Raw genomic sequence first — 15,048 nt, forward strand, 5'->3', positions numbered from 1 at the left:
CCCCCCCGGTCAGCACCGTTCTGCTTCTGGAGCCCCAGGCTGAGGCTGGAAGCGGTTCTCTTCCCTGACTGGCTCACCTGGTGGTCCGCAGCGCGGCGGCATGGAGCCGGGGGGAGTCCGCGTGCCGGGGACTTCGCGGCCGTCGGGGTCCACGCACCAGCAGAAGCCGGTCATGCCGTGACACTGCAGTGGCAGGAAGCGACCCTGCTCATCGCACTGGGGAATGTGCAGCCGGCTGCCGGTAGAGGTGTGCTGAGCCTGCGCGTGGTGCTGCTGCTGTTCGCAGGGCTTCAGCCCTGAGGAGGGGTCTTCCGAGGCCGGGGTAAAGGAGATGTACAAAGGATGAATAAAAGACTGCAACCCATCCACTTTTACCAGCTAACTTCAAAGCTCCTATCCGAGGGGTTTTTTGTTTTTCCCTCTGTATACTTGGATGATAGCATCGCATGGGAAAAAGAGCAAGGCACTGAGATTTTGAACTCCTGGATTCTTTTAGTTCTGTCACTATCTCCCTAATTTCTCCCTGATTCTCACAGTTCACCCTGTCCTGAGCTGACTCCCCACCGCTGTCGGGGTAAAATGAAGAAACACCCATGGCTTCTGTCCAAACATCCCAAGAGACTTGGGAGAAAATAAGTAAAACTCTGTTCAGCCCCTGAAGTCCAGAATTTAAGTCTGAGAAGCTCCGAGTCAATGGCAATCACTAGATTGCACCGTGCTGGCCAAGACGCCCTAGAATAGTCATGGGGGCTGACTACCAACTCACTAGTGCATACGTTTAGTAAGCTTGATCTCAGTACTTCATCTCAATCACACTTACTGAGGCAAAGCCCATCACGAAGGGAGCTGACCACAACTGGTGGGACGCTAGGTAGGACAACGGATGGGTCATACTCCTGGCCTCCCAGAACGCTAATAACCAGTGAGCTCTCAGTAAACTAGGCAGCTAGAGGGAACAGGAGAAGCCTTGGTCTCCAATAGGAGTGGACTGAAGGCTGTAGAAAAATCGCACTGAAGGAGTCAGGGTTTTCTGTGCCTTGCCTGGCTCTCCAAACCTTACCTGGTGTGCACTGAAGTCCATCCCCATGGTAGCCAGGGTGGCATCGGCAGGAGAAGGAGCCTGGGGCATTGTAGCAGGTAGCCGAGGGGTGACATCTGTTTTCCGAGCATTCATCGACATCTGTGGAGGCAGGAACAGGGATGAGGGGGTGGGGGGAGGGAGGAAGGAACAGCATGACTTCACTGAACACAATCGGGGCTACTACACGGCCTTAGTACACGTGGGTCAACGGCAAGGGGTCAACCTCAGAAGACCTCTGGGCATGAGCAGGGATATGATGACAGCTAAAGGCAAGCTTAATGTACAAAGTTGAGGGACACGGGAGTTAATGTGCAATGTGGTCACTTCCAGAAAAAAAATATCCTGCAGTGTATTTCTAGAGCATCTTTCATCCACAGTGAATTCCAGGAAGTCATCACCTTTGAACTAGCCTTTAGACTGTAAATCATTCACTTCCTGTCCGTCCCGCAGCAGTGAATGTGTGTAACAATGGCTTTGTTCTTGCACTGCTGGCTCGCTGTCCCTCTAGCATCGAGATGCAGATGCAAAGCAGCCAGAAGAGGCTCCCAGGGCTTTTTCAACTAAGGTAGAAGCACGTTCAGTCTCATGCAATCAGAGTCCTACTATCTACAATGCCCAATCAATCAGAAATTTTCTCTACTTTCTACCTTTAGAAGAAATAGAAAAGTGTAAGAAAAATATCACAAGTTTTGAAACAACACATAAAAAAATCTAAATTTGTTAGGATTATCAGTGTCAACAATTCAGCACCCCCCCCCCTCCACACGGTACCAGAAGATTTTCATAATTCTCAAAACTGCAGCATCCCGGAACTTCAAACGCCGGCTTATAGTCCTTTTATTTACTGCAATCAGCATGGGCTGACAGTAGCAAGGCTCTCCTCCCTCTCCCCACAAAAAACCTCTGAGAGTCAGACTATTAAAACCAATGGCCAGGGGTGCCTGGTGGAGCATACGACTCTTGATCTCGGAGCTGTGAGTGCGAGCCCCACGTTGGGTGTAGAGATTACTTCAAAATTTAAAAAAGAATTCTTAAAAAAATACATAAAACAAAAGCAATGGCCCATGATTAAGCTATCTGCAAAGACAGGAAGTCTTCCAGAGTAAAAGGAAGATAAAGGGTGTAGGTCTGATCAAGTCTCGACTGAAAATAAAAGAAAGCAGTCGCTTCCACAAAGATACCCCAAAAATGATTTAAAAATGTGTGAATAGGAAAAAATGTGGGTTGGGATGATCAGTGTGAAACCTAGAAGTCCCAGAAGCACATTGCATCCATTCGCTACAGCCCGCCAGGATGACAGCCTGAATGTGATGTGAATTGGCTGGGGACAGAGGTGGCTCCTTGCCCGGCCTCCCAGGCACCTGATGAAATCTGCTCTAGGGCTGTCGGTACCAGCCTTGTTATGACCACGCTCTCACCGAGCCCCCTTCCCATGGCTCAGCTCCTTTCCCAGGTACTGGTGAGCGGACATGCTGGATGTGAAACCCAGATGTCTGTTCACAGGAGAGGAATCTCTTACACTGTAATTAGCAAATTCACATTCTGTGTGTCCTCAGTCTTGGGGAAGTCTGGTCAAAATAAATGAGCTCCCTTAAGTCCAAAAGAATCCTGAATGCTTGACATAACCAAGTTCAATGCCACCCAGAGAGGCTCTGCCCAGATGAGCAGCTGGCCTCCCTGGTTACCTTCCTGTCCACCTACAAAGGTGGGAAAGTAGTTATACATTCATCTGCAAAGTCAGAAACAAACCAGGTTTTCTGGTTAGCTCCTCAGTTAACCAATCACAACAAAAACCCTATATCTGATCTAATCAATACGGGTTCTCTATTGTCATATTTAATTATCCCTGAATTTGGCTCTTGTCTCTTCAGAAGGACAACCCCAGTACCTAGCTGGGTGAAGCCGGTGGCCATCCAGCTCCCTGGGCCTGCAAAACGCTGTGAAACCAAAGCTGTAAAAATGAACATCCAGCAGGAAAGTAAATGCAGGAAGTTAAAGCTATTCATAATACATATGCTAAAAGTACTTCTCATGCTAACAGGAACCCCAGGCAATGACAGGAAGCAGGAATTCCTGAGACACAGGGCCTAATTCTAGAACCCAGGGATCAGTTTCTTGAGATTATTTTTGAACTCAGAGAGAGGGGACGCCCCAGAGCTACCAAGTTAACTCATGTTCAGAAAGCCTATGGCCTAGGAGTTCTGATCAGAGTGAAAGAGCAGGTATCCTCCCCACAGATACGAGAGTTACGGGGGGGGGGTGTAGTAATGGGTATAAATGACCAACTGGGAGATGGAAAGCATTACAAGTGGGGAGCCCCCGTCCCCTAAAGGCTGGAGGAGGTTAAGTCTCCCCGAAGCACAGTCCTTGATGCCTCCTTGAAAGACAGACCTCCCACCATGACAGAAGATAATCCTGTCAGCCACTCCAGGGCCTGAGCTCAGAGCAGGCTAGGACTCCTCCTCAGGAGTGCTAACACTGCGGGGGGTTTGGAGGGAACTGGAGCTTTTGAGTAAAGAAGGGGAGCTCCTCCCTATGTCACAGGATGTCAGGTGTCAGGACAGAAAGCATGGAAAGACTTTCAGCCCCTTGGCAAGGGAGAAACTCCTTGTACCACCGGGGGAGGGGGCTGCCGTTGATGCTTATCAATGCCAGGGGTCTTTAGGAGCTGTCAGGATACTGAGGTCAAGACAACAAAGTTCAAGGCATAGTAGAGCTCCTTTGCTATTCAGATGATGAAACATGGCTTCATCTCAGCATAATTCTCCATTCTATTACCTATTAAACTGGTAAAAAGAACAAAACAGAACAAAAAAACCTGTATGGAAAATTTGTTAAAATCCTCCATTTTGAATTCATACTTCGGTGTTTCAACACTCTTGTCACTGCCCTCCTTCTGCCCACACCCAAAACCAGGTGAAGTCCCTTTGAAACAAACCCAGGCACTGGATTACCAGATTCCAGCTCCCCCCAACCCATCCCACCCCACCCCCTTTGCTTCCACACCATCCAGTGAAATTTCCAGACCCCAGTAAAGGCTTCTGCCCACAAGTTCTCATTCCCCACCTATTCAATCAAGCACCCGGCTGGTTGCGCCCTGGTGTGGTATGCGGTGACCCTTTCTCTGGGACCCATGAGTGTAAGAAACTCCTTCCTTTCAAGCCCTGCTCTCTTCCGCTGCGGCTGCACCGACTTTACCATACCTTACCTAACCTCTGCATTCTTAGAACAGGAGACCTGAGAAAGACTACTCCACATACCTCTTCTCATGTCCCTCCTGAGCAGTCAGGGCTCTGAGCGACAGCCCACCTGTTCAACTCACACTTGCTCCTCCCTGGAAAGATCCTAACTCAAGACAATCTGTTTTTGCACCTAGCAAAGTCACCAAGATCTAGGAGGACCAACAGGCCTGAGAAACATTGGCTCACTCCAATACAAGGTTGAAATCAACCCTGAAACCATTGAAATCGGGGTTGATTGAGGGAAGCTGGAAAAGATTTAACTCTACTCGGGTAAAAGTAATTCCTGCTGGTGACTCAGACTAGACTGAGAGCCCAAAGCCAAGTCCAGTCTCTCCAGGGAACTCAGTTTTTGACCAACTGGCTAGAGCAAACCCCCACACCCTTTTATTGCTACTTTAATGGAGGAAAGAAAAATATGTGTGCTTCAAGAATGCACACTTTCCACAAAATAGAGCCTTTATCTCTGTTTTTCTCGTTTTGCTCTTTTTTCTCTCTCTGTGGTCAGAGACACATGCACACTGTGGCATGCCTTTAAATATGTGCATACACACACACACACACACACACACTTACATACTTATCCTGCAAGTCGCCTTCATGATTAGCCCAGACCGGTTTAGGCATGGCATAGGTCTTTAGGAAAATGACTATTCATTCTCTATTCTTCCAGTCTGAAAAGCTTAAATGGCAACTGATTTTGGGAGGCAGCCTCTAAGGAACCCCAAAGATCCCTCCCTCCTAGTATTTGTAACCTTGTGTAATCTCCTTCCCTTGAGTAACTTGCATCTAACTTCCACTTTGCTCGCAGACTTTCTGCTACTGGCTTTGAGGAAGTAAGCTACTTTGTTCAAGGTCTGTGTGTCAAGAAGCTGAAGGTACCTCCTGGCAATAGCTAGCAAGGACCCGAGGCTCTCTGTCTTCAAGGAACTGAATCCTGCCAGTAACCATGTGAGGATCTTTCTCCAGTTAGGCCTTTAGATGAGATCCCAAGTCTACCATACCCCTTGTTGCAGCCTTGTAGGATCCTTTAAAGCAGAGGACCAAACTAAGCCATTCCCAGGCCCTTGACCTATAGACAATAAATGTGTATTGTTTTAAGCTGCCATACTTGGGGGTAATTTGTTATGCAGCAATAGATAACTAATACACTAGGGAGGCAACTGATGGGTTTGGCATGTTTTCAAGTTTGTGGGTTCCAGAGAAAATCCCAAAAGTAGAGAAGCAGAGATTGAATAGGGACAATTAAAAATGGCAGAAATCAGCAAGAAGGCAGTAATAACAATGAATGGCATTATTCCAAAGTCCTCAACTTGGAAAAATGGCCAATTTCAGGGTCCTAATATGACCCCAAAGGTAATTAAAGTCTTACAGGACAAGTAGAAGTTAAAAGAAGGAAAAGAGAATGATTCAGAAGGGATTAGGGCAAGAAACATCTAACTCAATTAACATTGATTATTAACACTCATCACATCTAGGCTGCAACTAATTTCAACTTGTTAGCTTTAAACCAAAGACCTGAGGAGTTAAATACCTTGAAAGCACTATCTCTGCTGTCCCGAGCAGCCAGATGTTTAAATATGAAATTCTGACAAGATTTTGATTCTCCATGTAGTCTCATTTCTTAGAGCCAGTAGTGTGTTAAATGAAACTGAATGACAGTGGTGCCTGGGTGGCTCAGTTGGTTAAGCACCTGCCTTCGGCTCAGGTCATGGTCCCAGGGTCCTGGGATCAAGCCCTGCATCGGGCTCCCTGCTCAGCGGGAAGCCTCCTTCTCCTTCTCCCTCTGCCCCCCCACCCATGCACACACATGCACACACTCTTTCTCTCATCTCAAAATCTTTAAAAAAAAAAAAAAGAAAGAAAGAAAAGAAACTGAATGACAAAGTTCCATGAGAGTGGAAAAAATATTATTCCCACTGTAAGAAATAACAGAACAATGAGGAGTTAGGGCACCTCACACCTTGACCCGCACACCTGTGGAGGCTCCCCTCTCTCTGGAGAGTCCTATGACAGATGGAGCTCTTGGGCTGGTCAAGTGAGAGAAGCATCTGTGAATTCCAAATCTACCTCGGTCTAACTGGAGAAACACTCGAGCTCTAAAGCAGGGGGGTGTTTTTAGGAGGGAAAAAAAGAAAAAAAGAAAACAGGGCTGAACTGAGCCACCGCTTTGGGTCATTTCAGTATAAACTGTGTTTTTAAGAAAACCCTACAGCACAGCTTCTGTACAACAGACGTGGAAACATTAAAGAGCCAGTTCAGACAATACCAAATGGCCCGTCACATCTGGGAAGGAGAGCACGGCTGGCTGCCCGGACACATTTGTTCTGTCCATAACATATGGCTTCCGTCTGCTGGTTCAGGCGGCCTCTCCAAGGAAACCGAAGGGAGGAGGAATGGGAGGAGGATGAGAAGCCAACATTTGGTAAAAGGCGGGGTGGGGGCGGGGGGGGGGGCGGCGTGCTATTTAAGCTGCTGTAAAACTCCCAGGAGTTACACAGCTGTTCTGGCAAATCAACTCAGGGTGCCCAGGTGTAGGGTGGCCTGGCCCATGCAAGCAGCAATTTGAAGAGAAGGGGGGAAAGCCTATGTTTCGGGTTCATAATCTCCAAACAGATCCTCTCCCCACCATTCTCTCCCAGTGTCTCATTTTCCCATAATTTGGGGGTATTACTGACAGCATGAAATTGAGTTTCAATTCCATCATGTCACTGGATACATTTTGAAAACCTTTAGTGGATTATGCAGATTTGCTAAATAATCTCTGTATTAAAGTACTACTAATCCCGGTTTCATGAACATATATACCCAGAGAATTATACCCACTTTTGTAACAATGTCTCGCATCATTATTACTATTTAACCAGGTTAAATTTTAACAGTCCACATTCCAGTTTAGTGATTTTATTAAATACTGTATCAAGCCTTAACCATCTTAAACATCTTTAGATTTCCGGGAGAAAAGTTGTGAGTGCTTAGGTATGCATTACTGTTCTTTCAGAACGGTAGAGTTCTTTCTCTCTCTCCCCCTCCCCCTCTCTCCGGGGAGAGGAGGGAGGGGAAAAAATGAGAGAGAAAGCATTGCATGTATGTTTAGAGATTGCTTAAAATGCCACTTCGACCAGTGGGATAGCAACCAAAAGTCAGGCATGACTGGAAGTGCCAGATTAAGCCATTAACCAGAGACTGAAGGATGGAGACCTCCCAACAGGTGAGTGGGCTTTCCCAAAGTTCCTCCAGCCTACAGTAGCTCCCAGGAACAGGAGGTTACAAGCTGCCAGTGGCTTCCTAGTGCTCCAGGGACGTCTCCACCAAGGACAACCATATATGCTCAACAGTCTAGTCCAAGGGAAATCACCCTTGGCTCCGCTTTTCGACTCAAAGGACAGCTTTTCTTTTGCTCTTTAGACAAGTCCAAGGCTGCGTGAGTCAAGCAAGGCAGAGGTCCTTCTGAGAAAGGTTCTGGCTATGTGGGGGTGTTGCATCCAAGGCGACTTTCCAGAGTCACTGAGGCTGACAACCCACAGGTACTCACCACTACACTGGTGCCCATTGCCCGTGTAACCAGGCAGGCAGGCGCAGCTGAACGTGCCGCCTCCGTGGTAAATGCACCGGGCCTGGCCAGCAGGAGCACAGGAATGGCTGCCATCCTCACAGGGGTTGGGAGGTGGGGTGAGCACTGAAAAGAGAAGAAGGCAAGGACGTCCAAGAGTTCAGGCCTGCGAATGGGTGAGACTTGATCCTCACAGTGTGATCCCCACACCAATGACATCAGGACATCTGAGGGCTTCGAAGGCCCCATCCCAGAGCCAGCAAATCAGAATCTGACTTCGAACAAGATCCCTAGATGGCTTGTATGCATATTAAAGTTTGAGAAGCGCTGCTCTGGGTTTGTGGTTAAAACACTAGATATGGAGATCGGTCATTAAAATAGTCCTTGATTAAAGTTTATAACTCACCAGAACTACACACACACACACACACACACACACACAGTTTCTATGATCATGGCTACTTTTTCATCTTACTGGGTTAAAAAGTGTATTTTCTCTATTATCATCTGGCTCTACCAATGGGATGAATCTGGAATCCTAGTTCTTTTGGATCTACTTTTAGGTCCAAAGATGTCTTTTTCTTTTTCTTTACCCTAGAAAGAGCTCTATTACAGAGGGTGTTCTACACCTGGGCACGTGGAACAAGCATCTTTGAATTATAATCCATTCCATTTAAATTTGAGAAATATTTTACTTCTATCTAGAACTGGTGGTATTAGAGGTTCATAGTCTTGCAACATGATTTGGCCAAATACCAAGACACATGGGAATCCCAACTGGGGGAACACCTTTCAATAACTCAACACCAAAAGTATCTATTTAGAGGAAAACAACAACAACACAGGGCTGAACTGATCCATAGCTTCGGGTTATTTCAACGTTAACGGTTTTCTAAAACCACATGGCAGAACTTCTGTAGGTCAGAGTGGAAACATTAATGAATCAGAGAACAAGATTCAACGCCATTTTGGCCAAAAAGAGAAGCGCCTTAACACTCACAGATGCAAGTGCGCCGGTCATCTGCAAACTCGTAACCACTCCGACACTCACACCTGTAGCTTCCCGGCAAGTTGATACACACGGAGTTGGGGCCACAGCGATGGAAGCCGGTGGCACACTCATTTACATCTAAGAAGAAATAAGGACAGAAAGGCACTGCTTAAATCAAGGGTTCCCCAAGTGGCAGGTCTGAAAACCCCATGTTTTCTCGCTGCCATGATGCTCCAACAGAACAAATAAATTAGTGGGGGGGGGGGGGAAATATGTCAAAACGTAGTATTTCTAAGCATCAGATATGAATGCATGTTGCAGGATAACCTTCAGATAATCTTTATCTCAAGTCATTCAAGTATATAAGTAACAGGGAAAATATTTGAATATTCTGAGAATTCTTTAAACAGTAAAAAATAAAACCCACTCAACATTTAAAAGAAAAACACACTAACAATTTTTCTTTTAGAAATGTAAAGAAATTTCTGTGGCTTGTGGGGATGTCATGGGTGAAAGGAACACAAGGTCTGAAACCTAAAGATAACCAGAAAACATATGTTTTCATAAATACAAGAAATACTTACTACAGGGTTAAAATGACCAAACTTGAGAACTCGAAATATGCAGGAATTGCAAATACATGTCTTCTTTTCCCAGTCCCAGCCCCAAATACCCACCTCCAAACTATCCTCTCAACTCTAACCAGAATATGCTTTAGTGTTGAAATAAGAGCATTTAGATTAACAGCTGCTAAACGTGTCTCGTGCATCAGTAGAGATCCTTAAGCAGACACGCTGGTCTTCTGTTAACACAGAGCTGGAGGACCCCGTGAACAAACAGGGCGCATACAACTTACCCACACAACTGCGTCCGTCTCCCTGATACCCAGAGACACACTTGCAGGTGTAGTCTACCCCTGCCCCCGGGTGGCAACGAGCCCTCGTGTCACATGTGTGTCTCCCATCGTAGCAAGGATTCACACGGATGGGGTCTGAGTCCCCTGCAATGAGTAGAGAGGAAATAGATCACACAAGCACAATCTGGTTGTTATAAAGAGAACGGCGCCAATGGGAGATCGAGGACTCCTCGGGACGGCCCACATACTCATCTGTTTGGGGGCGCGCCTGGCGACCTTGCTAAATTTTTAATACCCCAAGCTGGGCTAGATTATTTAAATTGCAGTATTAAATTCCAGAATGGCCTCCTCTTGCCTACCCTACAGACAACTAACATTTTCTTGCTTACAGTAGGCTTGTGCCCAGGGAATAAAAACATCACATGGCATAATTTTATCGTCAAGTGCTCTCACTCGATCACCTCGTGTGATTCTCAGGATGACTTTGTGAGGTGGGCTGTCATCCCCATGATTGGTAATTTTCACAGATAATTGAGAGACATTGGAAAAATTGCCCCAGCTCACAAAGCCAGGAAACGGTACAGCAAGAACTCACACCCCAAATTTCTGCCTCTAAACTGGGCAGTCTCTCACTAAAATTCACTATTTCCTAGGTCAAAATTTAATTACTGGAAAAATCTTGCCTTTTTTAAGGTTTGGAAGACTAAAGAGGGATGATTTTTGCAGTATTTACTTTTTAGGATTAACCTTGCCACAGATCCATCCATCCACTAGGTCGTGATAATACTTAACATCTGAAATCTTCCCTAAAGAGTTTTGCTTCTGGATAGAGCACAGTAGTAATGCTTATTGCAACCCTATTTGCCAGGCACTGTTCTAAAACCTTTATATATACCATCCCTTTAAATCCTCACGACTGCACTTGTGAGGAAGGTATTACTATCTTCATTTTTCCTATAGCACACAGAGGCCAAGTAACCTGGCAAAAGTCACACAGTCAGAAGAGGTGGACAGAGCAGGGATAAAAAGCCAGGCTGGCTGTGCTTTGCACCACTTTGCTACGGCCACCACCGAAGGAACTTCATACAGTTAGCTAAGCCGAGGGCGCAGAGATGATGTAGGAAAGAACCCCAGACACAATGAGTCCATTAACTCTGGGCAGTTCCATTCACTCCTCTGATTCCTCAGGTGTAAAACAGGAATAAAGATAAGGATTATATCTGCTAAAACTGAAGAAAATAAAGAAACCCTGACATGATATATATGAGTGGCAATTCCCCCCGTGGGCAGGCTTACCCAGTCCCTAGGGGCGACGTTCCTTCTTCCTCCTCAGTGGCACCCCTGGCTCGTCCTCACTTGGTTTCAGCTTTGTCTCAGTCCCAAGAATTAATTCTGGTCTTAGATCTCAAAGGTTTCAGGAGCTTCACCCAAACCTCCCAGGCTTCACGTCAAGCCATCCCAGCTACCAGTGGGGCTTCGTCTAAGTCATAACTTGAGCTTCTGCCTTGGATTTCGGCCAGTGCCGGAGTCCCTGTCTTGACGGCCAGCTCAGCACAACCCAAGTCCTGCCTCGCTCTCACGGCTCCAGGGACCAGCATCTTGGCATCAGTAGACACAGTGGCAGTACCACCTACCTTAACTTCCTGGTACCACTTCCTCCTGGATTCCCTCTCATTTCTCTCTAGCTCACCCACATCTCCTCACCCCTCTTACCTCAGGCAGGTGGGCCTTGCCTATGTAACTCCCAGTCTAGACCCAAGTGCTTGCTGCTGTCACCTGTGTCAGACTGGACGCCCTCCCTGTCCTTCAGGATGTCCAGCCACCTCCCCACAGCTTGCCCCACTACCCACGTGGAGCCTCCCGCTATTCTGTGTTAGTCTGCTGTGAACTGGGGTGCCTTGGCTGAGTCTCCGAAGGGACCTCCCTGCATTCTGGTAAATTCCTCCCATTGCCTTAGAAGACACCCCCACCATGTGCTCCTGCAGGAGAATATCCTTATTCTCATATTATGGCCTAAAAAGAAAAAAAGGAGGGCCACGGGTTTATCCTTGGATTGCTGCAATGCTGCTGGCTGGACTAGGTTACAGAATCTTTGCCAAGAGAAAAGGACCAATAAATGGCTCCGGCACTTTTTAAACCTGATGAACTTAAGGATGTCAATGTGAGCCTAGCTCCAGATAGCAAGCAGACACCTTGCACATCCCTCGTTCTTCCCTCCGCACCTCTTGGTGGACAGGACGGAAACACAATGCTGGGGTTACGGGGTTGTACGGACCAAGTTCCTGAGACAGTCCCCAGCATGGCTATAGTTAAGAACAATAGGGTCATGTCCTCACGGAAGGCCTGATGCAAGACAATTCTTATTTCTCCATTTTAGGAGAAGATTCTGTATAAAATGCCTGGCCTACCCAGCCAAAGGGGGAAGTGAGCTTTGAAATGATTTAATTTGTAAATACTAACGCTTAACCTTCTTGCTCCGTACTTCCCAGCATCCAATTTGCACTGTGGCACATTCTGGCAAAGATTAGTAAGTATGCAGAGATGTCAAAAGCTTACCACCCAGCTAGGCATGCAAAAAATGCAGTCCAAAAGCTGACTTTCAGACTTGTATGGAATACCCTGGCCTACCTGAAACTGAGGGGAAAAGAAATGTCCATAATTACAGGACACTGATTTAAAATATGCTTCACTGACTCGGCAGGCCACATAATTCACAGAGCCCAGTGCAAGAGGAAAATGTGGAGCCCCTTGCTCAAAAATTAAGAGTTTCAAGAGGACAGCAGCAGAGCATTAAACCAGCGTACAGCCCCTCTGAGCACAGGCCCTGTTCACGGAATTCGGTTTCCAAAACCCTTGTTTTAAAAATACATTCCTAAAACCACCTGGCTCTGCATGCTCTCTGGCATGTTCCCGTTCTCCCTATTGCAGCACGAACAACGGGATCCTCCTCACGACGAGTTCTAGTTCGCCCTCACCCTCTCCAACAGCCTGACTCTCTGACAGGAGAGCTGGAACTAATTTACTCATTTAATCAAGAGAAGAGCGGTTTTCCTTCAAGGAACAGTCCGTTCCGCTTCCCTGCGTGGCCCTCTGCCCAGTCTCCTCAACTTGCCAGAAAGAGCCCTGAAGTGGGCGCCAAGGGGTCCGGTTCTAGGAGCCCAGGAGGGCCGACCCACACCTGAAGCGCAAACACTGGGCGAGGTGCGGGGGCTGCGGCTGGGCCAGGCCCCGGGCTCTGATGGCTCACCAGGCGGACGCAGCCCCGACGGCACAGCCTCCCCGGCCCTGGGAAGCCACGGGCGCCCACGTCGGCTGGGGCGGCCACGCTGTGTCCCAGACGTTCCAGCCGGACCGTCATTCCCTCTGGAGAGACGGAAACACTCAAGATGATAATGCTGTGCATGGAGGGCAGGGGAAAAGGGGGTGCAGGGGGGGGGGGGGGTGCAGGGGGGGCGGGGGGAAGGATTTTGTCATTTGTTTTCTTTTGCCCCCGTTTTTCTCCTATTCAGGGAGCATAACCCATATTGCAGTTTTCTATAGGGGTGGATGCAATAAGGTGCAGACACACAGGGTTAAAACACACATTCCCTCTTGCAATTCGGCCCAAATTTTGAGGCGTCCTGAGGCCAGTAGAGTCCATGTGGGAAAGCAGGGCCAGGCGAGGGACGGGGGTGGGCTCTGGAGCTGGTGCCCGGGATTGGGTCCCAGCTGGCCGCCTTGTAGCTGCAACTGGGCAAGTCTCTATAAAATGGGGGCTGATGATCCCCCTACTGGGCAGGGGGTTGTGTGGGACTAAGTACTCAGAACAGGGCTTGGCACCAAGTAAACTATCCTTTGCTATTGTTAGGCTTTGACTTGCGTGGAAGGGAAAATCACATAAAGTTCTAAAGACAAATTAGCAGCCTGGTACCTGATAGTTTGCTGGCGTTCTTTCTGTTACTCCCATCTGGTCGGTCTCCAGGAAAAGTACACCCAGGGATTGATCTTTTCCCTACATATTTCTAGAATCGGAGCAGGATTCCTTGGCCTGGGAGGCTCCTCTGCTAACTATTGGTTTTTACACATCAGACACCTTACACCCAGCAAAGGGCAGAAGGAGGTTTTCCTTTGTTTTTGTTCAAATCTTTTGAGAAAGAGGCAATAATCTTTTCCCTTCTTCCGATACACGTTTCTCTAAAATCAACTGACATTTTCATGCTATTAATTCAACACCTTATAATGCTTGGGCTCCCAATGCCTGCACCCCCAAGCAAGTTTCCTAAAACCAAACTGCCCACCCACCCCGCACCAGCAAACTCCAGATTCTCCTTTCAAGTCATCTCTGCATCCTTGAAGAGTCCAGCCCTCTGGCCTTAATCTCGGTATCCTATTGCTGAAGTGACCGTTGCACCTTGAGCGTGAGGAGGCTTCCGGAGCCCTCCCCTCCAATGCTGAGTCCTAGAATCAGCTCTCAGAGACACCAATTCCGGCCTCAGCGGTATCAATAAGGAGCCACATGTGGGAGACCCTCTCTGTTCTCCTCCTGTGCCCCTCGCATTCTAGGGGAAAGCACTAGCTACTGGCTTTCAGAATTAAACCGTCCCTTTCAGGCACCTGGGTGGTTTAGTCAGTTAAGCATCTGCCTTCGGCTCAGGTCATGATCTCAGGGTCCTGGGGTCAAGCCCCACATCGGGCTCCCTGCTCAGCGGGGAGTCTGCTTCTCCCTCTCCCTCTGTTCTTGCTCTCTCTCAAATAAATAAAACCTTTAGAAAAATAAATAAAAGGTCCCTTCCATCTGACAATTTCCTACCTGCTAGGGGTTCCCGGACTTGGTAAGCTCATCTTCTGGCTCGCCTAAACATTTTTTATTTTTTTAATCAAAATTTATTTTTAAAGAATAGTTTTAGGTTTACAGAAAAACTGAGCAGTAAGTAAAGGTTCCATACCCTCCCCTTTCTCCAGTTTGCAGTTCATTAGCTTCTTGTATTACTGTGGTACATTTATAACTGATAAACCAATATGGATATAGTATTACCTAAAATCTCTAGTTTACATTAGGGCTCACTCTTTGTGTCATGCAGTTGTAGGTTTGGGTAATAGCTTCACTGTCCTAAAAATCCCATGCTCTCCCCATTCACCCCATCTCCCTCCCCCTGAACTCCTGCTAACCACGGATCTTTTTATTCTCTGTAGTTTCACTTTTCCTAGAATGTTATATACAGTTGACCCTTGAACAACGTGGGGGATAGGGGTGCTGACCCCCTACATAGTTGAAAATCTGTATAACTCTTGACCCCCCCAAAACTAATAGCCTACTGTTGACCAAAAGCTTTACCAATAACACATATT

At 47.3% G+C, this 15,048-nt stretch overlaps 1 protein-coding gene across 4 annotated transcripts in view; it reads right to left on the reverse strand.

Moving 5' to 3' along the window:
- Positions 1–15,048, reverse strand: part of NID2 (nidogen 2) — a 58,457-nt gene that overhangs the window by 11,703 nt on the left and 31,706 nt on the right. For all 4 annotated transcript variants that reach the window (XM_032405110.1, XM_032405111.1, XM_032405112.1 and 1 more), the window contains exons 9-13: positions 9,721–9,864; positions 8,874–9,002; positions 7,856–7,999; positions 1,061–1,180; positions 78–308 (exon numbers count right to left, since the gene is read on the reverse strand). In XM_032405110.1, coding sequence (XP_032261001.1) covers positions 78–308; positions 1,061–1,180; positions 7,856–7,999; positions 8,874–9,002; positions 9,721–9,864 — 768 coding nt within the window. The remainder of the gene's footprint in view (positions 1–77; positions 309–1,060; positions 1,181–7,855; positions 8,000–8,873; positions 9,003–9,720; positions 9,865–15,048) is intronic.

The sequence above is a fragment of the Phoca vitulina genome, unplaced genomic scaffold (assembly GCF_004348235.1).
Source record: "Phoca vitulina isolate PV1807 unplaced genomic scaffold, GSC_HSeal_1.0 scaffold7, whole genome shotgun sequence".
Classification (NCBI taxonomy): domain Eukaryota; kingdom Metazoa; phylum Chordata; class Mammalia; order Carnivora; family Phocidae; genus Phoca; species Phoca vitulina.